Genomic DNA, 24,878 nt, shown 5'->3' with positions numbered 1-24,878 from the left:
GGTCACTTCGCTTGATTATGAGATGTTCTCTTCTTCGAAAAAAGCTTCCCTGACAAAAGGGGTGTCAGAAAAATCCGAAAATCTCTGTTGTTCGTCTCCTATAGCAGGTGGCACATCGTCTTCTCGATGCCGGTTGTCCAAGTATGACATTTGGAAATGATGTTGCAGGCAATATGTCTGCCACTGGGATGTCTAGTGAGACTTCTGCAACCTTGCACATGAATGACACGCTCTCCACTCAATTTTTTTTTCGTGTAGACATTGAAATGAATAATATGTAGTTTACATAATATCTATTTTGAAATCTATATAGGGATGTCAGTACTACTTTAAGCAATCTACAAAGCAACAACTGAGAAACTAGAAACACCCACTCCACATCACCACATTCCAATATTTGCTCACTTGAAGAGTGGGATGGTTCAAACAAAAGGTGCTCTGGCCCAAGTTGTTTAACACATCTAGATCCCAATACAATGAAATAAGATCCGGATGTCTGAATTTTTGTCTCATTCTCTTTTGATTAGTAACACAAATGTCTTCAGTATACGAACAAAAACTAGGGAAATTACCAGTACATTTGGAGGGGACTCTGCAGTTGTGTTACGTGGAGTTGTTAATTTTATAAGTACAAAAAAAATCAGAAGTTGTTCAACCACTACAATAACCCCTTTGCCATCGACACTGTTAGAATTTGATAAACGTGACATATCGATGCTTGTATCTAAAATGTTGTAGTTTGTCACCTACACCAGTTTGCCACTAGTAAACAGCAGTCCTTTGTCACATTTTTTTTCGATTTAAAATCTGAATCTACACTTACTTTACAGCATCTCGTGCATAATCTTGACTGTTTAGTAGACCATTTTTGGCACTATATGTCAGGCTTCACTGTGAAATGGTATTTATTGACAGCTATGTATCATGCCATCACCTGGGTCTAATGTATACTTTGCGCCTCCTACAGGAGTGTGCCACCATGGGTGGAGGTATCCCAATTTGCCGGCAGGCTCAGACCAAGCTTGAAGTGTCTCTCTACATGTTTCTATGGAGTCCAGACACAGAGGCTGTCATGGTGGCAATGTCATGTTTCCGCCATCTCTGTGAAGAGGCTGACATCCGTAGCGCTGCTGATGAGGTTTCCGTCCAGAGCATCCTGCCCAACTACGCCACTTTCAGTGAACTGGCCTCCATCAGCAACATGATGGGAACAGGTCAGTCAAACAAAAGCTTTTTTGCTCAAAAGCAGGGCTATGTTAAATCTGAGCTGTGTAAACTCCAGATTAATTTTGGCATCTTCTCCACTTTAAAAATGTATTTTTATGCTCTTAGGTCGCTCCACATTGCAAAAGAGAGTAATGGCCTTACTCAGAAGGATTGAGCATCCCACCCCTGGAAACATTGAGGTGAAGTTATTTTGACCTTTACGTCTAGCTTGAAAGATGTTTTGAGGCATGGCAGCTTGAGCTAACCTATTGATAATGTGAACTAATGCAATAATACATTATAATTTAATTACAGTGGAGTCTTGTTTCTCAAACAAAATTTGTTCTGAATCTTTGTTTTTGAAATATAGAAAATATCCCAATAAAACAAAATTAATCAGCTCCATCCCCAGTTTACATTGTTTTATCGGCAAGTCACTAAAAGTAACTAAGGCTCCAATAATGAAAACTCATGTCCCCAACTAGCTAGCATGCCAGTTCCATTAGCTTGCTGACAAGCTCCTTTCCACTTCCATCCTGATTGACTCTGTTGTGGCCGATGTCCATAGGATTGTTCCTTTTCACTGGTGGCACTGTGCAATATGCACCTTCTTTTGTGGAGCTCTGTGGAGGCCAGTGGACTTTGCAATTCCATTGCAGTGTTTACCAAGGGTCATTTTAAAAATGTTATTCATCTGTTTGCACCTGTTTTAAAATGTCTGGGTGTTGAAAGAGCTATAAAAATCTTGCCATCTCATACCATTTATTCGAGGTCGGGTCATGGGAGCAGTAGCTTGAGCAGCGATGCCCAGACTTTCCTCTCCCAAGCCACTTCATCTAGCCCTTCTGGTGGGATCCTGAGGCCTTCCCAGGCTAGCCGAGAGACATAGTCTCTTCAGGGTGTCATGGGTCATCTCCTAGGTCATCTTCCAGTGAGCCGTGCCCAGAACACCTCACCAGGGAGGTGTCTGGTTGGTATCTGAATCATATGGCCCAGCCGCCTCATCTGGGTCCTCTCAATGCAGAGGAGCAATGTCTCTACTCTGAGCTCCTCCTGAATGACTTAGTTTCTCACCCTATCTCTTAGGGGGAGCCCAGACACCCTGTGGAGGAAAAACTCATTTCGGCCGCTTGTATCTGGGATTTTGTTCTTTTGGTCACGACCCACACCTCGTGACCATAGGTTAGGGGAGGAACGTAGCTCGACCGGTAAAAAGAGCTTCGCCTTTCAAATTAGGTAATTTACCACAACGAACCGATACAGAGTCCGTATCACTGCAGATGCTGCATCAATTCGCCTGTCGATCTGTGTTCCATCCTTCCCTCATTTTATACTTGGACTACAAAATACTTGTAGTCCTTCATTTTGGGTAGTATCTCATCCCCAATCAAGAGAGGGTACGGCACATTTTTCTGACCCACTCCAGTTTTCCTACTGAGCTTACAGGTCTGTGGATGATGCTGTCAACATGGATCTACACTTCATCTTTGAACACCTTGACATCAAGGAAACCTATGCGAGGATCGTCTTTGTGGACTTCAGCTCTGCGTTCAACACCATCCCCGACGCCCTCCCCTCCAAGGTTTACCAGCTCTGTGTCACACCTGACATCTGCCAGTGGATCTACAACTTCCTGACTGGCAGTACACAATAGGTGAGCCTGGGGGGCACCACCTCATTCACCCGCACCATCAGTACCGGGGCACCCCATGGTTGTGTCCTTTACCAGCTGTTCTTCTCGCTCTACAAAAACGACTGCACCTGAAGGCACCCAGATGTCAAAATTTCACAGGTGACACCCCAATCATCGTATTCATCAAAGATTGTGACGTGTCTGTATATTGATTGGACGTGGAGAGGCTGGCGCTTTGGTGTGGGCAACACAATCTGCAGCTGAACACACTAAAGACTGTAGAAATGATTGTGGACTCTCAGTAGGCATCCTTCACCACAGCTGCCTCTCACGCTGTCCCACGGTCTTGTGTCAACTGTTGGGACCGTCAAGTTCTTAGGAATTCTAGTCTCACACAACCTTAAGTGGGAGACAAACATCAACTCCATGCTCAAAAAAGTGGAGCAAAAGATGTACTTCTTGCGGCTTCTGAGAAAGCCCAGCCTACCATAAGTGACGTTGAGACAGTTCTGCACAGCAGTCATTGAATCAATATCTCCATCACAGTCTGGTTTGGGGCTGTCACAAAAAAGGACCAACTCCATCAGCAATGGACAATCATATCAATGCATATCAAAGCTAGAAGGCATTCCAACAGTTTAACTCTTACAATTAAGTTACTACATTCTTTAACAGGTAATCTATAATTCCACTGCAACATGCTGCCAATTTTCTGCCTTGAGCTGTTGTTACACCGGCTGAGCCAATCAGTATTATTATATACGACAGACTATTGCACAATTCGTCACTTTAAACTGAATACCATCCTTAAACATTGACACCTTTTGCACAATTTCCATTGCAGTGAACTATCGCTCTAATGGGCATGCTTAACTGCTCTAAATGCAAAAGACTTTACCCTTTCACAACTTTGCACATTTGTGAGTTCTTGAGGAAAAAAGTTCCCTGTCAATTCACTATCTATTGCCCTTTGTTCTTAGTTCATTTGTTCTTTTCTTTGTACTAAACATGTATGTAGTACTAGGGCGGCACACACTCTGGAGACCTTGTGTGTTGTTACATACTTGGTCAGTGAAGCTGTTTCTTTTTCAGCATGACGTCATCTCTCACTGTTAGTGCCCGCCAACGTTTTCAGTGATTGCCGCCATGACAGGCACCTGACATTCACAGCTCCGGTCGGCTGCCTCACCAATGGAGGCGTGGAACATCGTCCACTCGGACTCTATGTCCCCTGTTGCCCCTGCAACATGAGGAAAGTTCTGTCAAAGGTCGGAGATCACCAGGTGGTGATCACTTGTCAGCTCCGCCCCTCTTCGACTGAGTGTCCAAGACATAGGGCCGCAAGTTTGATAACATGACCACAAACTCAATCATTGAACTGCGACTTAGGGTGTTCTCATGCCAAGTGCACGTGTGGGCACCCTTATGTTTGATCATGGTGTTCGTTATGGATAATCCGTGATGAGCATAAAAGTCCAATAACTGAACACTGCTTGGTTTCTCATTGGGAGTACTGTTCCTCCCAGTCACACCCTTCCAGGTCTCACTGTCGTTGCCCACATGAGCGATGAAGTCCCCAGCAGGAGCGCACCTCTCAGGACTCCAAAAAGTTTTGGTACTCTGAACTGCTGTTTGGTGTATAGGCACAAACCACAGTCAGGTCTCATCCCCCCCACCTTAAGGCGTACCTTTTACAATTTTGGGGTGTGCCCGGCCAGGCCCCATGGCTGTAGGCCCGGCCATCAGATGCTCACCTTCGAGCCTCACCTCCGAGCCTGGCTCCAGATAGGGGGCCCTTGGTTACCCACGTCCGATTAAGGTAAACCTTGATCCATTTAAATCTTTCATTATAGGAGTCTCACAGCTGTGACTTGTCTGGTCCCTCACCTAGGACCTGTTTGTCATGGGTGATCCTATCAGGGGTGTGAAGCCCCCTAAAATTTAGCTCCGAGGATCATGGGGGCACACAAACCCCTCCACCAAATTAAGGTGACAGCTTCCGGGTGGAGGTTATACAAATGTGATTGACAATTATTGCAATACTACAGATGGTACATTTTCCAAACCAAACAGAATAGTGAGACGACAAATACCTTTCTCATTTTTCGTCATTGTCTTTTTTTCCCCAACATTAGCTTCCTTTAAAACCATTACCAGTTTTCAGTTACTTTGGAGCGATACTTCGGACTAAATTAGAGCAAAAAGAAAGATGCCTTCAATGTGAGAAACATGGATCCAATGTTTATTTGGCATGAGAAAAGCACCTGAGCTCTCTGCGTCCTTGACACAACCTTTCATGAATCGCAGCATAGTGCGTAAAATATTTCTTAAAAATGTTGTTCGTGAAACAAAGTTCCACTGCTCTATTAAAAATGTTAGTCATTTCCTTGATGTCTGTTCACCTCAGTTGATATTGCATGTGATTGTTCCATATTAAGGCTTGGGAGGACACATACACTAAATGGGACCAGGCAACAAAACAAATCCTCAATTTCCCCAAAAACAAGGCAGATGATGGGCAGGTAGGTATCTTTCAGAGGGAGCATACTCCTTTTTCTATTGATACATGATGTTCATTTCTCATCTGGGAAAGAAAAGTAGTTCAAGATGTGAATGGGGAATGAGTTTTCTATTAAAGGGGAATTAAACTGAAGACAATTTTTTAACAGCATACGTTCTCTGTGCTCCCACTAGTCTAAGCACCGGATTATGGTTCATTTTTTTGTTCCTCGAATAAGAAGTAAAAGGTTAAATGTATTAATTGTGATCCATTTCAGGGTGAAACAATGTTTGGCAATACAGTGGATCCCTTCTATTTATGGGGGATCGGGACCGGGCAAGACCGCAAATGCTGAAAATTCATGCACCATTGATTCTTATTCCATGGGAAAATATTAGACAATGTGTATATATAGTGAAACCCTAGTTAACACATCAGCCTCGCAATTCCAAGGACCTGGGTTCAATTTCGGCCTCGCCTGTATTGTTTGCATGTTCTCCCCGTGCCTGTTTTTTCTCCGGGTACTCTAGTTTTCGCGTATATTCCAAAAACATTCATCGCAGGTTAGTTGAAGACTAAATTGCCTGGAGTTGTGAATGTTGGCATGAGTTGTTGTCTTTCTGTGTACCCTTGGAAATGGTTAGCAACCAATTCAGCGTGTACCCGACCTCTCACCCCAGAGATGGCAGGGATAGTTGTCTGAGTGTATACAGTGGGGCAAATAAGTAGTCAGTCACACACTGCGCTAGTTCTCCCACTTAAAAAGATGAGAGCTGTAATTCACATCATGGGTATCGCTCATCTACAAGACACGATGAGGGGAAAATAAATCATGCTGCAACTGGACCAGGACCCAAACTGAAATATCACAGCCATAAGCATTCACACCCTTTGGTGTAAATATTTAGTCGAAGTACCCTTAACAGTTAATACAGCCATAAGTCTTTTTGGGAATGATGCAACAGGTTTTTCACACCTGTATTTGGGGATACTCTACCACATCTGAACATTGGTGGGCAGCCACGAGAAAGCGGGGGGGTCCACTGTATCCCCCTCAGGTTTTCACTGAATTTGTCTCAACTGCCCAAAAAATAGCAGACTCCCCATGCATGCTTTGATAACCAGCATAACTCTGGGGAGATGATATAAGCCCTCAGAGGTTGCTTCTCTGCAGCCTGTAAGCGCGTGCGCCACCTCCGTCATTAAGAATTATCCTCTTCGCGATTAGGAGCCGTAGAGGAAGGCATGGGCAGTGAAATTTCGGGGACGGCGGAGTTTTCAGCGCATCAATGGCAGACCGACAGTGTCTGCAAGTTTAAAAAATCTGGAAGAATCCATTTTGAAGCCCATTTTTGTAAACTTTGTAATTAAAAAAATGTTTCATTCATCGTACATCCTGTTACTGAGACGTGTTTGTGATGTGTCAAATGTTTTTTTTTTCTTTAGTGAATCTTTAAAGACACAGGCACTTATTTTATAGAAGAGCCACTATCAAAGCAATCCATCCAGTATTCATGTTCAGTTTTGCACAAAGATTGCAGTGTTGTATTTTAGGCACCCAACATAGTATAGTCAAATTGTGGGAGACTGTTGCGACATCCCCTGATTCTTTGCTTCCTCTCCCAACAGCAGGAGTGGATCAACATGACAGGCTTCCTCTGTGCCCTTGGTGGTGTATGTCTTCAGCAACGCAGCACACCTGGCCCTTCCACTTATAGCCCACCTATGGGCTCCATGAGTGAGCGCAAGCATTCTATGATCTCCATGGGTCCATGTGAGATCTCTAACCCAATTAGCTCAGCCTCCTGCTCCTCATCAGCCTCAAGTGAGACACCGGTCAGCCGCTTTGTTGATCGGCTGCTGGCCTTGCTGGTGTGTGGCCATGACAGAGTCGGCCTCCATGTCCGTACCAACGTCAAAGACTTACTGGGACTGGAGCTTAGCCCTGCCCTTTACCCAATGCTCTTCAATAAGTTGCGGAACAGCATTGGTAAATTCTTTGACACACAGGGTCCGGTGAGTGGAGGTGTTTTACTCCTCATACCCAATCGCACAGTATTAATTTGTTTACCAAATTTCATTGTAGCAGAGACCAGTTCAGGAGGTAGTCTGCGTTTTGCACAAAGTTAGGTCGGATAGGGTCCAGCACTCCCACGAACCTTGTGAGGATAAGCATCTTGGAAAATGGATGGATGGAAGCTGTACAATGTTCACTTCATTCATTCATTCATTTATTCATTCATTCATTCATCACATTCCCATACTTAAGGCTGAGGTTCCAATCCAAGGCAGTTAAACTCACTAGGGCATTCAAAAACACCTATATTTCAAAATCAGGACCTTTAGCATTATTCTCAGACATGGAGTAAAATTGATTTCGTATAAAATGTCATTTGAGTCCAGCCTTTTCAAATATATCTATATGGCAGAAAACTTAATTCTCATTTTGTTTTGTACGCCAGTCTTTTTCCAGACAATACCGTTAATTTACAAAGTATTCCGAGACCATAGTTTTTTATTTTTGTAGCCACATTATTCGACTTAAGTTATTTAAGTTAATTTTTCATTATGTTGCAGCCTTATTGTAACCTCAATGAAATTTTTTCTCAATAATTGCACCTGCTCAGTGAATGAGTGAGCTGAACAGCTGCCTGTTGTTCATTAAGATTTATTGTTGCTGAAGCTTTACCAAGATAAATGACCCAAAAGAACAACAACACACGCTAAACTTATATTACACTACGGTTTGCCTTTGTGAGATCCTGATCTAACCAATACAGTAGTATAAACAACTGTTGGCTGTCTACTCAAATAAAATGTATCCCTACCATGCCCTAGAACCTCATGCTAAGAGGTACATCCAGGAGATTGTCCTTCTCAATTATTTTACAACTAAGGTAGTATTAAGTATTATTTGGCTGTACATTTCTGTCGACCCCCAAAACCAAGGCAAATGTTAAGGCTCCCTATTCATGTGCAATGAAAAAGGGGCATAGGTCTACATCTTAAAGTGGGGAAAAAAAGCTTTCAGTGTAAGGATGCTGCACGTGGTTCTAGATAGGTGTACCTTGAGATAAGAGTTTAATTTGTGCCGTGACGGAGCTCTTACTTCAAGTTGCTGTTATGGCAAAGCAGATTTCCTTCTTGAAATTAATGTAAATGCCATTAATCTCTTCCAGCCCCCAAAATGTCACCCAATTTTTTCATTCTATTTAAATGAGAAAATGTATTTTTAAATCACAAATATTGTCCGTCCATCCATTTTCTGAACCACTTATTCTCACAAGAGTTGCGGGAGTGAAGGAGCCTATCCCAGCTATCATTGGGCATGAGGCAGGGTAGACCCTGAAATCGTTGCTTGCCAATTGCAGAACATATATTTTATTGTAATGTATAAAAACATAAAGGGAAATGGAAAGAAAGAAACTGCTTTTATAAAGTGTACTTACCTTGGAGATGAGACAATATTTGGTAACATGAGACTGGTAGAGGTTGGAGAATGTAGATGGGGGATGTTTGTGGAAGAGGTGGTTTCTCGGTCACTTTAGTTCACTTAGTCCTTTCTCTACACTCTATTTCTGAACTTAATTGCAACAAGTTTTTCTTTCACTTTTGCTGAACTTAATCTGTATCATTTCACTCAGCTGCTTAGCTTAATGTTACTGTACACGTAATGAACTTAAATTACCTTAATTGTTACTGTACTTTTTTTTCGGTTTTGCTTAATTATCTTTGGGTCTTTTCTCTTGCACAACTTTGGCCTTTTTTGCAACGGATTCTTCTGTGTCAACAAATGGCCATTTCAAGAAATGCCTGTCCAAGGATAGTTTGTTTGTGCCTGTTTTGAAGTGTTTCTGAAATGTGTCAGGCATGTGTCATTACATGGCACCGATGCACGACTAGTTGCAAGTTTTTCGGGATGTATCTTCACGCAAAGTCCTTTATCTCGGGGGTAGAGATCACCTTTCTTCTCCGTCTCCTCGTCAGAACTCTCACTCTGCACCTCTTATGCTCGTCCATTAGTCACTCCTTTAATTGCTCTGTCGTCAGCTTCTCCTCAGCTCCATAGCTTAAAAATAATTTTTACCCCCTTGACTGGCATTAGCCACATGGATTCCTTCTGCTTGAGAATCTTACATATTGAAATACAGTACAATAGCTGTAATTGAGTGTACCTCTTTAAGAGCGGAGAAGGGGGTGGTGTAAAGTAGACTAGGCGGGAGAGTGTGTGGCAGAGCAGTAGTTTGTTGTTAGGATATTTGGTGTGTGCTGCCAAAGGGTTGAATAAAAAGTGACTAAAACCCCATTGACGACTCCTCATTGACGTTTATCGAGGGATTGCCAATATGGTTGACGTAAAACGGTCAGTCTTTGCCAAGTCACTCACTCTTACACCCAGTTTGTGTTTTTCTATTTCACACTTTATCATCATCCTCTTCTTCTTCTCACCGCTTTCCTTAGCAATTGCTTTCTTGGGCTGCATAGTTGAAAATTCACTTGTACAAAATGAAAAATAAAACAATGCAAGCACAGCTGCACAGAGATACTACCAAGCCGAGGTGAGCACTCAAAGACCGAGTGAAGCTTGAAAAGCTGAGGCGATACTGTGTCCTTCAGCGTCTTAATGATTGTGGCGCCATCTATCAGCAGTTGTTTGTACATCAAATCCTGACTTGGAGGACAAAGCAAAAAATAGTCCCGGCCGCGAATCGTAGCTGGGAAACCTCATATGTAAATTTAGTCGTATGTCGAGGTACCACTGTAGTCTTAATGCAGTGTTTGAAATCTACTCTGTGCCTGTCCTTTTTCAGGTTCCAATCAATGACACTAACACCCAATTTGTGGAGCAGACTATTGCTATCATGAAGAACCTACTTGATAACCATACTGAGGGCAGTTCTGAACACTTAGGACAAGCTAGCATTGAGACCATGATGCTCAACCTTGTCAGGTCAGAAATAACTCCAATGGCAAATATAAGTAATGCACTAGAGCACTGTCTTGATATTTGTTAAACTTTTGGCTGGTTTTTCAAAGGTATGTTCGCATTCTTGGAAACATGGTTCATGCTATCCAGATCAAAACCAAGTTGTGCCAGCTCGTCGAGGTAATGATGGAGAGACGAGATGACCTGTCCTTCTGCCAGGAGATGAAGTTCAGGTAATTTGACTTACTCAGTTTCACAGTAAATTTATCTAAAGACCCTTTTCAGAGTCTCGTTTTTGCTGAAGAACTTTCCTGTCCAAGCAAGATGAATATATAAGTGTAATCACTTTAGGGAAGTCCCAATTTTTTTTTTGCATTTTATGTTCCAGATATAAATAAACCATTAGACAGTCGCAGGGCATCCGGCATAAAAATTGTGCCGAACATATATGTGCGTTCATCTGAGATGACACGCTGTGGCAACCCCGAAAGGGACAAGCCGAAAGAAAGACATAGCAGTCACATAGCTCACATAGCATTCACATAGCATTCCCATAGCATTCCAAGACCGTTAAAAATGTGTACTAACCGATTTTCCACTGGATGTACAAGTGGTCCTTTCATCAAACTGTCATGAACCGTAAGTAAATTTAGATGTAACATGTCTTCGTCCAGACAAACAACTTCGTATCCATCTGAGGAAGTTATGCAGGCATGTTGATCGTGATCCAACTTCATTCTGATACACTCGATTATTATTACTTTTTTTTTCTACGAGCTTTTCAAACACACGACAACACTAGCATTTCGCCACAGTTGGCATTTGGTCACAAAGAGAACACGAACAACTGTCTTTCGAAATAAGCCTGTCTGGAAGATCTCCCAGATCCATGTTTTGTGATTGTTGTGCTCCTTCGTCAGCGTCACGCCCCCTCTCCAACACGTCAAGTTCCGCCTGTGTGTATTCTGGCTCAAACGCATAGGCTTGAACATTGTACATTATTTTCATTTTGTTTGTAATCATTTTTCATAAAAATCAGCCACAAAATGCCATCTAGTGGGCGTTCTCTGTTCGGTGAAATGTATCCATGCGCAATGGGGGTCAGAACAGGAAGCACTGGAGGCGTGGGAAACGCTGATTGGCTGTCTGTTTTCCAGCCGGGGTCTTTGGAATGTCTGAGCGAGAGAGGAATTTTGATCCTACTTTTCCAATTTAGAGATGTTTCTTGGTGAAATCTGTGGATAATTTAGGCATTAAAGAAACACTGAACCCTCATCTCCTAACTTTTAATGTGTGCTCCCATTCCTCGTATTTTTGACAAAGTCCTCCTTTAAGTCTATCAGAAAAAAATTGCTATGTACACTAAACATTATAAAATACAGAATCATCTACAAGGGATACAACTTCCAGTGTAAGTGAAACTGCACAGCAAAAAAAACAGTTGAGACCTTTATTTATTCATAAAACAGAACATACAATTTCCATGGAGTGACCTTCAATCAGTGGCAAAAAGGGAGAATATTACAAAAATATATATTAAAGAACACATTGATCCAAAGTGTTAATGGTTTTCAGCTTCTAGTGGTCCTAATATATTGACTTTGTTTTAGTTTTTTTTAGGCTTGTCTATTTTTTAATCATTGTAGAAGTATTTTACATGGGTAGAATCTTGATTATTTTAAATGACACCTCTTTCATTTTATTAGTGTGCAGGTAAAGCTGCAAGCTCAATACTTAGCAATACTTGTCAACACGTGATCACTTGAGAAAAATTGAGCCAAATTAATTTGAAACAGTGCTGCCCTTTCTCATACTCCAAAAGATTTCACATTTTCATGAATCCTTGACCCTGTAACCTATTCTCACAAATGTTAAGGGAGGGTTACATCAAGGTGAAGCGATAAGAGAATCTGAAGAGGCACAATAATTAATTGTCACTGGTCTTTCAGTCACAGTTACTCATTTCCAAAGGTAGTTTTCATCATTCTGTTTTGATTGTTTGAAGGAACAAGATGGTGGAATACCTGACTGACTGGGTGATGGGAACTTCGAATCAAGCAGCTGATGATGACATTAAGTGTTTGACAAGGTATAGGTTTTTTGCCAGTCCAAAGTCTGACCTTGACACCAGTCTTGACATTACATTCCTTCCTGTCTGTGTGTGATGTCCAGGGACCTGGACCAGGCCAGTATGGAGGCAGTTGTGTCTCTGCTTGCTGGTCTTCCTCTGCAACCTGAGGAGGGAGATGGAGTAGAGCTGATGGAGGCCAAATCACAGCTGTTCCTCAAGTTAGATTACTGGATAGAATACTTGTTTCATTTTTCTTCTGTCACTACACTAACTGTTAAAAAGGAGAACAGTCTTTGTCTTTGTGTCATAGACCTCAGATAACCTTTTATCATCTGTAATACAATAATCCCTTGTTTTTCGTGGGTAATGGGAACCGGAACCCACTGTGAAGTATGGAAAAATGCTGAAATAGGACCCCCCCCCCACACACACACACACACACGCACACGCACACCAGGAATTTTCATGTATGTGTATCTGGGCACCAGAATTATTTAAAATATGCAAACAGTATTTATACTTTACATATTTGAGACCAAGACTATAAGAGTACACATATTTACTTAAATCTTTAATTATAAAACCTTTGTTAATCTTTCCTGCAACAGTTGCCTGACTGTGGTCAGGAAACGCAGGGGAGACTCCTTGGTGGCGGGAACAATAATGGTACGAAGCACCGTTTTTCTGCTCGGAAGGCTTTATCAGATCATTTAAGCACTCAGCATCAATGTGTCCTCTCTTTAACAGTACTCCTCCCCGGTCCTCCTCGCTAAACTTGTAAACTGTATATACAGACGCTCAACTCACATTTTAATTACATTTTGAACGGCCGAACGTAATGTGAAAATGAACGGAAGTTGTTACTGTATGTTCCAGTAATGTATCACCGCTCACACTCTTAATATGAGATCTTTCTGCTTATAAATGGTATTAACGGTCGACAGAGGCATTTGGAAGAAACGTGCAATGTTCACGTTTTTCACCAGCATTAATTTTCCTGATAATAGCCACCTTTGTTTCAAATGTAATGGGTTGCTGCTTCTTTTGACGACCACTATCACTTATAGACTTTCCCTTTTGACCAACCATATTTGCGTAGGGTTACAAATACCCAAAACAATGTATATTTAAACACAGAGATCACAGATTCACCGTCTTAACACAAGGGTAAGATGCGACGAACTGGGAAGAGGCAAGGCACATTCAGTCTGTCATTTGCGCCATGGAGACAGTATCAAATAGATCGTTTCAACGTCTCGTACCACGGAGAGCGCGCTAAACTACAAAATTCACTCTCAAAAAATTTTTTTTACAAAATTATTTTAGTCAGTTCAAACGTAAAATCGAAAAAACTTGAAACGATTGAACGTAAGTAGAGGAGCGTCTGTACTTGCAATTGCTCACGCTGCATTTCTATCCCTTCTCATTCTCACTGCTCCACATGCCTGTGCAGTCCCATCTCACTCTGTCACACACATGGCGGAGGAGATGCTCATAGAGGCTTTAAGTTCACTCACCTGTAGCATTACCACATGATGATCGTAAACACGGTCCTTGAAGAAGTACGCGTAGCCGTCCTCTTCCAAAAAAGCCTTTTTTCATCCCTGTTAAAAACATGCGCCCGCCATCTTGGAAACACTTTCTCCACGTAACGACGAGCAGCACCATACAGAGGCACAGTTCTGAGGCTGTATATTTTTTTCAATAATTTTTGAAACAGCATTAGCTGGCTAAAAAGCCTCATCCTCAGGGGGGGAAATCACAATGCAAGGCCCAACAAGGATAAAAGTGCCCTCTCCAGAGCCCTGGAGGACATCCCAGTAGCCACCACAGTACCTGTGCCATTTGCTGCACAAAGTTAATTCCTCCCACTGAATCCCAAAAAGGCTAAAAGTGCTCCCAAATAGGATCATCTGCTGTGTATCAAGATGGCTTTCTGCAATATGCCGGTCAGGCTGTGTTTTTCTTTGGTTTTCTTTTTTTTTTTTTTTTTTGATTAATAAAAACCAACGAAGCACTGAAGTCACAAAGAATCAAGCGCGAAGTAGCGAGGGAACTCTGTACCAGTGTTATTAACAGCGCGCTAAGAAATCCGCTGACAGCAAGCCACCGTGATAACGTTAACAGGGCTTTCATCGTAAAAATATGGCTTGCTTTCAGATTTCCCAGCATACCTAGTGATGTTATATAATGAAAATGCTTTTGTAAGTCAGTCCCTTAATACCTTATAAGAGTTGTAATATTTTGAATCGTAATGGTAATGGCCTTTATGGATGTTTATCCCTCCTTTGCAGCTTTTGTCGTCAGTTTTGTTTTTAAATTATTTTACACCAGGAGTGAATGTTATGTTGGTACTTTACTTTTCTAGCTTTAAGTATATTGTGCAAGCGGCCGACATGCCAATTGTCATGTGGGAGGTGGGTAATACCTCCATCTGGTCACAGTGTTAAAATACTAGGCTACGCCACAGTAATACATACATTATCAAAGAACGAACAAACCTTACTATTTAATACGACTCAGACTTAAATAGATGGGCAAATTAGGAGGGGATCACGTGTGTGTGTGTGTGTGTGTGTGTGTGTGTGTGTGTGTGTGTGTGTGTGTGTGTGTTTTGCAGTGTGCATTACACTCGAGAGTGTATTATACACTGGACATTACGGCATTTGTCAACCTTGCTAAAAGTCTGTAATAATGTTAGGTAGCCAATCTTTACCTTGTAAGTGGAGAGAGAAACACTTTCTGAAATATTCTTTGGCATCTTCCAGGTATTTCACCCTTTTCATGAATCTGCTAAATGATTGTAGCGAGGTAGAAGATGAGGGTCAAGCAGTTGGCGGATGCAAGAGGGGGATGTCTCGCCGTCTCGCCTCTCTTCGCCACTGCACTATTTTGGCCATGTCCAATCTCCTCAATGCAAATGTTGACAGCGGCCTCATGCACTCTATTGGTAAATTTAAGTTTGTTATAATTTCAAATTTAAGATAAATTTGTCAATTAAAATTTTGTTGTTTATTCATTTTATTTTTTCACAACATGAATTCTCAGGTCTGGGTTACCACAAAGATCTCCAAACTCGAGCTACATTCATGGAAGTGTTGACAAAGATCTTGCAGCAGGGAACAGAGTTTGACACACTGGCTGAGACAGTGCTGGCCGATCGCTTTGAGAGGCTTGTCGAGCTGGTCACTATGATGGGAGACCAGGGCGAACTACCTATTGCCATGGCACTGGCTAATGTTGTTCCAGGATCCCAGTGGGTGAGAATATTATTTTCTTTCATGGGTGGTGGCTGTGGGGTTGAATTGCAGTTTCAAGTCCTCAAAAATGTGGGGAAAATGTTCAGGTTTGGTAAGAGCGCTTTTGGCCATAATTACCAAAATATGGCTTCCAAAAAACAAACTGTACTTCAGTAAAACACAGCATACTGAACATTAAGATCATTGATTGTACCTCTTCTTTGGTATTCGAAGAAATTCTGTAGCCTTCCAAGAAAGTTCACGATGACAAAGAATTTCACCTTTCAGGCTGCAACTGCGAACAATCCAAATTCTTTTGGACATCAACAACCATGCATTTCATGTTTTTATTAAAAGCAAATGTGTATTTGAACTATGAGCGATCAGATTCCAACATTAGGTTTTCCAGCATTAATGTCTTCATGTACATTTCAAGGATGAGCTTGCTCGGGTCCTGGTGACACTGTTCGACTCCCGTCACCTCCTCTACCAGTTGCTGTGGAATATGTTTTCCAAAGAGGTGGAGCTTGCAGACTCCATGCAGACCCTTTTTCGAGGAAACAGCCTGGCCAGCAAAATAATGACCTTTTGTTTTAAGGTAGGAAGCTTTTAATAACTTCACAACAGGCAATTTTCTTATGACAATAACATGTTTTCCCCTTAATTGAAATACTATGTCATTTCATGATATGGGGATTCATTTCCAACTGCATGGGTGAACTGATCATTGTGTTTGTAAATTAGGTCTATGGAGCAGCATACCTGCAGAAGTTACTGGAACCTTTGTTAAAAGGGGTCATTACAACCCCTGAACACATCAGTTTTGAGGTGGACTCCACTCGGTATGATACTCTCTTGCCTTTGTGTCACTTATGAAAATATATTTTAACCTTCACACGACATCTACACTTCCCTTTATTTTATTTTTAACACAAAAGTGACAGAATACATTGGAACTATTCAGTCTTGTCATACAGTGTGTGTGGTTTTGGAGCTAATTTTCATGAGTTGCTCAATGCCTCCAACTAGTTTGGCTGGAATTCCAAATCCCAAATCAAAGTGGATGGGATTGTAACAGCACCAATGTTTACAACCAGTCAACTTCATCTGGTTTGAGGCAAAATTATTCTGAATTCAGGTGAGATACCAATCAGTGACTTATGTCAGCTTTGTGGAGATACTTTTAAGGTACACGTGGATGAAAGGTATTTTAGCTGGCTGGAAATGATGATCTGCCAAAATGGAGATGGAACTTCGCCTTTGTTGCAGTGACAAGCCCTCAGGAGGAGAGTTTCCCAAGCACCATTGCCGACTCTGCTCCAGACAAGTATGGCGGCAAGACGTTGCCTGCCCACCTGTACTCTCCTGTGACTCAAACGCCCCGGAGGTTACCTTGTTGATCATATCTGTACAATCTCAAAGATTAAGACATACAAGTCTTGAGTACTGTACATGCAAACATGTAAATTGAAACCACAAATAGCTCATGAAATCAGTTGTTCCTTTAATCACTTGGCATTTACTTGGATAACGGCACCTTTTTAGGGGATGGAAAGTAACTAGGTGGTCACCTAAAACAAGCAAGATTTCTGGCTCCAACAAACATCTAACTTGTACTTTAAGAGGCTCCTCTGTCCTTCACGCACCTGGATTAATGGCACCTACTTGAACTCATCATATAAAAGACACCTGCACACAACCTCAGTCACACTCCAAACTCCACTATGGAAAAGACCACAGATTTCTTCAAAGTACACCAGAAACAACATTGCAGATGTGCACCAAGCTGGGGAGACTGGATATACAATAGGTAAGCTGCTTGGTTTGAAGAAATCAACTGTGGGAGCAATTATTAGAAAATGGAAGCCATACACGACTGCTGATAATCTCCCTCGAGCTGGGGATACACGCAAGATCTCCCATTGTGCTCAAAATGATCACAAGAACGGTGAACAAAAATCCCAGAACAACACCGGGGGGTGGGGGAGAACCGAGTGAATGACCCGTCGAGAGCTGGGACCAAAGTAACCAAGGCAGCCATGAGTTAAACTCTATGGTGCTAGGGACTCAAATTCTCCAGTGACAGACGTTTCCCCCCTGTGAAAACCAATACATGTCCAGACCTGTGTGAAGTTTGCTACAGAGCATTTGGATGATCCAGAATAGGATTGGAAGAATGACATACAGTGAAGAAAATAACTATTTGAACACCCTCTTATATTGCAAGTTCTCCCACTTAAAAATCACGGAGGGGTCTGAAATTTTCACCGTAGATGCATGTCCACTGTGAGAGAGATATAATCTAAAAAGAAAAATCCAGAAATCACAATGTATGATTTTTTTTTTTTTTTTGGTAACGATTTATTTGTGTGATACAGCTGCAAGTAAGTATTTGAGAAAAGCAATGTTAATATTTGGTACAGTAGCCTTTGTTTGCAATTACAGAGGTCAAATGTTTCCTGTAGTTGTTCACCAGGTTGCACACACTGCAGGTGGGATTTTGGGCCCACTCCTCGACACAGATCTTCTCTAGATCAGACAGATTTCTGGCCTGTTGCTGAGAAACACAGAGTTTCAGCTCCCTCCAAAGATTTTCTCTTGGGTTTAGGTCTGGAGACTGGCTAGGCCACGCCAGAACCCTGATATGCTTCTTACGGAGCCACTCCTTGGTTTTCCTGGCTGTCTGCTTCGGGTCATTGTCATGTTGAAAGACCCAGCCATGACCCATCTTCAATGCTCTGACTCAGGAAAAGAGGTTGTTCCCCAAAATCTCACAATACATGGCCGCGGTCATCCTCTCCTTAATACAGTGCAGTTCTCCCATGTGCAGAAAAACATCCCCAAAGCACGATGCTTCCACCCCCATGCTTCATAGTAGGGATGGTGTTCTTGGGATGGAACCAATCATTCGTCTTCTTCCAAACACGGTTAGTGGAATTATGACCAAAAAGTTCAATTTTGGAGGTCATCTGACCACATAACCTTCTCCCATAACTCCTCTGAACCATCCAAATGGTCATTGGCCAACTTAAGACGGGCCTTGGCATGTGCTGGTTTAAGCAGGGGAACCTTCCGTGCCATGCATGAGTTCAAACCATGACGTCTTAGTGCATCACCAACAGTCACCTTGGAAACGGTTGTCCCAGCTCTTTTCAGGTCATTCACCACGCCCTGTCGTGTAGTCCTTGGCTGATTCCTCACTTTTCTTAGGATCACTGAGACCCAACGAGGTGACAGCTTGCATGAAGCTCCACTCTGATTGAGATTGACCGTCATGTTTAGCTTCTTCCATTTTCTAATGATTGCGCCAACACTGGACCTTTTTTCACCAAGCTGCTTGGCAATTTCTCTGTTGCCCTTTCCAGCCATGTGGAGTTGTACAATTTTGTCTTTGGTGTCTTTGGAGAGCTTTTTGGTCTTGGCCATGTTACAAGTTTGAGTCTTACTGATTGTATGGGGTGGACAAGTGTCTTTATGCAGCTAACAACCTCACACAGGTGCATCGGATTCAGGATAATACATGGAGTGGAGGTGGACTTTTAAAAGCGGACCAACAGGTCTTTGAGGGTCAGAATTCTAGCTGATAGACAGGTGTTCAAATACTTATTTGCAGCAGTATCACACAAATAAATCGTTAAAAAAAATCATACAATTTAATTTCTTGATTTTTCTTTTTAGATTATTTAGAGCACTGGTTTGGTAAACCAGGGGTTGTGGGTTCGTATCCCACTGGGGCCTCCATTCCCTGAGAAGGGTTGCGTCAGGAAGGGCATCCGGCGTAAAAATTGTGCCAAACATATATATGCGTTCATCTGAGATGACACGCTGTGGCGACCCCGAAAGGGACAAGCCGAAAGAAACTTGCTTGCTTGCTTCCCCAAAACATTACTGTTAGAAGGGATCTGCATCGAAAAATAAGCCAAAATATCAGGAACAGTGTGTGAAAACCTTGTGAAGACTTAGGGAATGTTTTACCTATGACTTATTGCCAACAAAGTATGGAGATCAATGTTTGTCACCACCCAAATACTTTCTTTTCCATCATAATTTACTAATACATTCTTTAGAAATTTGATTCCCCCTGCCCCATTTTGTCTCTCATAGGTGAGGTATACCGATGATGAAAATTAAAGGTGTCATATTTAAGTGAGAAAACTTTCACAATTGGCGGCTGACTACTTTTTTGCCCAATGTACATACTTTTCATTGAGGGGGTGAAAAAAGACCCTGCCTCTGTCTAAATTAAAAAGAAGCAATGGTATATCAATGTTTAGGTTTTTTTTTTTCACCCCAGTTGCAAGACAGAATTCTGTTCGGGGGGGGGGGATTCGGTGGATCCCCATTTTTCGATGAATTTTCATTTTCTTTGTGAGATATTACAATTAGCTACGTTGAGCATATGAAACATTTAAGTAGGCTACACTGCGTATTATTTACAAAGCAGCCCTTTGGGGGCACAAGCCAGTGCAATCTGTAGGGCGGTTCCAAGCCCGGATAAATCCAGAGGGTTGCGTCAGGAAGGGCATCCCGTGTAAAACTGTGCCCAAACAAATTTGGGCGTTCATCATAAGAATACGTTACCATATTGGTCGTGGCCCAGCTTAACAACAACCGCCCCAGCACTGCTAACCTGCAGAGCGTTGGTAGAAATTCAGCAACTGTGGGTTGAAGCACAAGAGGAGGAAACCGTATTCGTCGCCAAAAGAAGAGGAATGCACAGATTCTAAAACTGAGTGTAGGGAGTTTGAATGTTGGGACGATGATAGGAAAAACTCAGGAGTTGGTTGACATGATGATTAGGAGATAGGTTGATATATTGTGCATCCAAGAGAGCAGGTGGAAAGCTAGTAAGGCTAGAAGTCTAGGAGCAGGGTTTAAATTATTTTACCATTGAGTAGATGGGAAGATAAATGGAGTTGGGGTTATTTTAAAGGAAGAGCTGATCAAGAATGTCTTGGAGGTGAAAAGAGCATAAGATCGAGTGATGAAACTGAAATTTGAGATTGAGGTTGTGATTCGCGACTATGCCCCAAAGGTGGGATGTGACTGAGAGATGAAAGAGAAATTCTGGAAGTAACTCGATGAAGTAGTTCTGAGAATCCCAGACAGAGAGAGAAAGAGAGAGTTCTGATTAGTGCAGATTGTAATGGGCATGTTGGTGAAGGAAACAGGGGTGATGAAGAGGTGATGGGTAAGTACGGCATCCAGGAAAGGAACTTTGAGAGACAGATGATGGTGGGCAGTAGTGAACACTTTTTTTCTTGAAGAGGCAAGAACATAGAGTGACCTATAAGAGCGGAGGTAGAAGCACGCAAGTGTAATATATTTTGTGCAGACGATGTAATCTGAAGGAGGTTACTGACTGTGAGGTAGTGGTAGGGGAGAGTGTAGCTCGACAGCATTGGATGGTGTTGTGTAGGATGACTCTGGTGGTGGGTAGGAAGATTAAGAAGACAAAGGTAGAGCAGAGAACAATGTGGTGGAAGCTGAGAAAGGAAGAATGTTGTGTGGCCTTTCGGAAAGAGGTGAGATTTTCTCGATGGACAAGAGGAGCTCCAGGAAGACTGGACTACTACAGCCAAGGTGATCAGAGAGACGGGCAGGAGAGTACTTGGTGTCTTCTGGTAGGAAAGGCTAGAAGGAGACTTGGTGGTGGAACCCCAAAATACACGAAGAGAACATGCAGGCTTCACACGGGTGGGGCCGGGATCGAACCCCAGTCCTCAGAGCTGTGGGGCCTCCGCTTTTCCAGCTGTTCCAACGTGCCACCAAGGCTACACATCCGTTTCAGACAATACACATGGATTTCATTGAACTAAACAAAAGTGAGGGAAAACATTAGAAAGGGGAGAAGGAGACTTGGTGGTGGAACCCCAAAATACAGGAAGTCATACAGAGATTAGCGAAGAAGTGGGACACTGAGAGGAGTGAGAGGCGAAAGGAGTACATCAAGATGCGACGTAGGACAAAGGTAGAGGTGGCAAAGGCTAAACAAGAGGCATATGATGACATGTACACCAGATTGGACACGAAAGAAGGAAAAATGGATCTCTACAAGTTGGCCAGACAGGGGGATAGAGATGCGAAGGATGTGCAGCAGGAAAGGGTGATTAAGGCTATAGATGGAAATGTGTTGACTCGTGCCAATAGTGTGCTAAATAGATGGAAAGAATACTTAGAGAAGTTAATGAATGAAGAAAATGGGAGAGAAGAAGGTAGAGTAGAAGAGGCAACTGAAGTACCAGGAAGTGGCAATGATTAGTATGGGGGACGTTAGAAAGACACTACAAAGGATGAAAAACAGAAAGGCAGTTGGTCCTGATGACATACGGGTGGAGGTATGGAAGTAATTCGGAAAGGTGGCTGCGGAGGTTTTGACCAACTTATTCAACAGAATACTAGCGGGCAAAAAGATGCCTGAAGAATGGAGGAAAAGTGTACTTGTTCCCATTTTTAAGAACAAAGGTGATTTTCAGAGCTGTGGAAATTATAGAGGAATAAAGTTGATGAGCCACACAATGAAGTTATGGGAAAGAGTACCGGAGGTTAGACTCAGGACAGAAGTAAGTATCTGCGAGCAGCAGATTGGTTTCATGCCTCGAAAGAGTACCACAGATGCATTATTTGCCTTGAGGATGCTAATGAAAAAGTCCAGAGAAGGTCAGAAGGAGCTACATTGTGTCTTTGTGGATCGAGAGAAAGCCTATGACAGAGTACCAAGAGAGGAACTGTGGTACTGCATGTGTAAGTCTGGTGTGGCGGAGAAATATGTTAGAATAGTACAGGAAATGTATGATGGCAGCAGAACAATGGTGAGTTGTGCCGGAGGTGTGACAGAAGAATTTTAGGTGGAAGTGGGACTGCATCAGGGATCAGCTCTGAGCCCCTTCCTGTTTGCTGTGGTAATGGAAAGGCTGACAGATGAGCTTAGACTGGATTCTCCTTGGACCATGATGTTTGCAGATGAAATTGTGATATGCAGTGAAAGCAGGGATCATCTGTAGGAACAATTAGAAAGGCGGAGGCATGCACTAGAAAAGAGAGGAATGAAGATTAGCCAAAGTAAAACAAAATATATGTCCATCAATGAGAGGGAAATTAGCTCTTTAGAGGGACAGCCAAAATTGGATTGTTTGGAAACAAGGTTCGATAATTTGGACATGTCCAGAGGCGAGAGAGTGAGTACATTGGTAAGAGTGCTGAGGAAGGAGCTGCCAGGCAAAAGATTGAAAGGAAGACCAAAGAGAAAATTCATGGATGTTGTGCTGGAAGACACGAGGGCACTTGGGGTTAGAGAAGTGGATGCAGGAGATAGGCTAAGATGGAAAAAGATGACACTCTGTGACGACCGCTAACGGGACAAGCCGAAAGGAAAAGAAGGCAATTCGTATTATTTACATTATTTAGAGTATCTAGATCCCTTTTGTTTTTTCGCCCGTAGTTATGTTGCAGCCCTTTGCTCAAAGTTCTTTTTTTCCTCTCTAATGTACACACAGCATCCCATATTGGCAAAAAACCCCAGAAACTGGGTATTATTGTTTTCAAAGCACTGTTGTACTGCAATTCAAAGATGAATCCCGTCACTGAATGTATATTTCGAGATTTGGTTATTTTTTTTCCCTGAAGGATTTACACTTATCTTTAGATCAGAATATTTAAATAATTGAATGTGATTTATTTTTCCTCTTGCTCTTCAGACTGGAACAAGGTGAGAATTTGGAAGATAATCAGAGAAACCTGTTGCAGATCACTGAACGCTTCTTCCATGCCATCATCGGTTCATCCAGCGAGTTCCCCCCTCAACTTCGCAGCGTCTGCCACTGTCTCTACCAGGTAGCCACCCCCACTTGCCCAAGTTGAACACCATCAGCTTCTAACCTTGATATGTTTATTTGAAGCTCTTTTTTACTTTAACATCCTCTCCAGAGTTTCTCTGATGCTGCTGAACTCTCTGCTTTCTGCATTTCATCTATCCATGCACAGCTGTTCATACTTGTAAATCTATAACAACTCAATGTGATTTTTATCTCACAGTATTCTAAAATCTCGTTTTAATTTCCGACTGTTTTAAAATGGAATTTATCTCCTGAAAGAGAAGCAACTAAAGCAGTGCAAAACTATAAATGGCCTTTTTAGTTATTATTATGAGCTACAATAAAATGTCAATAGATGAAAATGATTAATGAAAAAAACAAACATCCTACATAAGAAATAATGAACCTATTCTGATTTTCACACCTCAACCAGGAAAGAGACAGAACTCTGACTCTTCTAGGACAGGGGTTCTCAAACTTTTTGGGTAAAAGAATACATTTTTCCAAGGACCCCCTCGTAAGAAGGTATTTTAATGCTTTATTAATGTTCCACACGAAACAGGCCTTTTTTTCAACAATACAACGTATACAGTGCCTTGTGAAAGTATTCGGCCCCCATGAACTTTTCGGCCATTCGCCACATTTCAGGCTTCAAACAAAAAGATATAATTTTTTTTTTTTTTTTTTTGTCAAGAATCAACATGTGGGACACACTCGTGAAGTGCAACGAAATTTATTGGATGTTTTAAACTTTTTTAACAAATAAAAACCTCAAAAGTGGAGCGTGCAATATTATTCGGCCCCCTTGCATTAATACTTTGTAGCACCACTTTTTGCTGCAATTAGAGCTGCAAGTTGTTTGGGGTATGTCTATCAGTTTTGGACATTGAGAGACTGAAATTCTTGCCCATTCTTCCCTGGAAAGCATTTTGAGCTCAATGAGGTTGGATAGAGAGCGTTTGTGAACAGCAGTCTTCAGCTTTGCTCACAGATTCTTGATTGGATTCAGGTCTGGACTTTGACTTGGTCATTCTAACACCAGGATATGTTTATTTGTGAACCATTCCATTGTAGAATTGGCTTTATGTTTTGGATTGTTCTCCTGTTGGTAGATGAATTGCCATCCCAGTCTCAGGTCTTTTGCAGACTCTAACAGGTTTTCTTCCAGAATGGTCCTGTATTTGACTGCATTCATCTTCCCATCAATTTTAACTATCTTCCCTGTCCCTGCTGAAGAAAAGCAGGCCCAAACCATGAGGCTGCCACCAACATGTTTCACAGTTGGGATGGTGTGTTCAGGGTGATGAGCTGTGTTGCTTTTACACCAAACATCGTTTTGTATTGTGGCAAAAAATTCCATTTTGTTTTCATCTGACCAGAGCACAGAGAATGAAGCCATTACTCTGTTATATATATATATATATATATATATATATATATATATATATATATATATATATAAACACATTTTGATCCTTGGTTTCATTC

At 42.0% G+C, this 24,878-nt stretch overlaps 1 protein-coding gene across 8 annotated transcripts in view; it reads left to right on the top strand.

The window, feature by feature from the left end:
- The window catches only part of nf1a (neurofibromin 1a), a 261,091-nt gene that overhangs the window by 109,613 nt on the left and 126,600 nt on the right, over nucleotides 1–24,878 (top strand). For 6 of the 8 annotated variants that reach the window (XR_009795929.1, XR_009795928.1, XM_061826399.1 and 3 more), the window contains exons 17-29: nucleotides 968–1,214; nucleotides 1,333–1,406; nucleotides 5,278–5,361; nucleotides 6,969–7,355; nucleotides 10,151–10,290; nucleotides 10,377–10,499; nucleotides 12,272–12,355; nucleotides 12,439–12,555; nucleotides 15,106–15,287; nucleotides 15,386–15,597; nucleotides 16,013–16,174; nucleotides 16,321–16,418; nucleotides 23,274–23,409. Coding sequence is in view for 6 of the 8 variants with exons in the window: in XM_061826399.1 (XP_061682383.1) it covers nucleotides 968–1,214; nucleotides 1,333–1,406; nucleotides 5,278–5,361; nucleotides 6,969–7,355; nucleotides 10,151–10,290; nucleotides 10,377–10,499; nucleotides 12,272–12,355; nucleotides 12,439–12,555; nucleotides 15,106–15,287; nucleotides 15,386–15,597; nucleotides 16,013–16,174; nucleotides 16,321–16,418; nucleotides 23,274–23,409 (2,046 nt within the window). In the remaining 2 variants the exon portion in view is untranslated. The remainder of the gene's footprint in view (nucleotides 1–967; nucleotides 1,215–1,332; nucleotides 1,407–5,277; nucleotides 5,362–6,968; nucleotides 7,356–10,150; nucleotides 10,291–10,376; nucleotides 10,500–12,271; nucleotides 12,356–12,438; nucleotides 12,556–15,105; nucleotides 15,288–15,385; nucleotides 15,598–16,012; nucleotides 16,175–16,320; nucleotides 16,419–23,273; nucleotides 23,410–24,878) is intronic. The other 2 variants (XM_061826398.1, XM_061826400.1) reach the window with 2 other exon arrangements.

This window comes from Syngnathoides biaculeatus, chromosome 8 (assembly GCF_019802595.1).
Source record: "Syngnathoides biaculeatus isolate LvHL_M chromosome 8, ASM1980259v1, whole genome shotgun sequence".
In the NCBI taxonomy this organism is placed as follows: Eukaryota; Metazoa; Chordata; class Actinopteri; order Syngnathiformes; family Syngnathidae; genus Syngnathoides; species Syngnathoides biaculeatus.
Note: the sequence above shows the minus strand (reverse complement) of the source record. Positions and strands in the feature narration are given on the sequence as shown.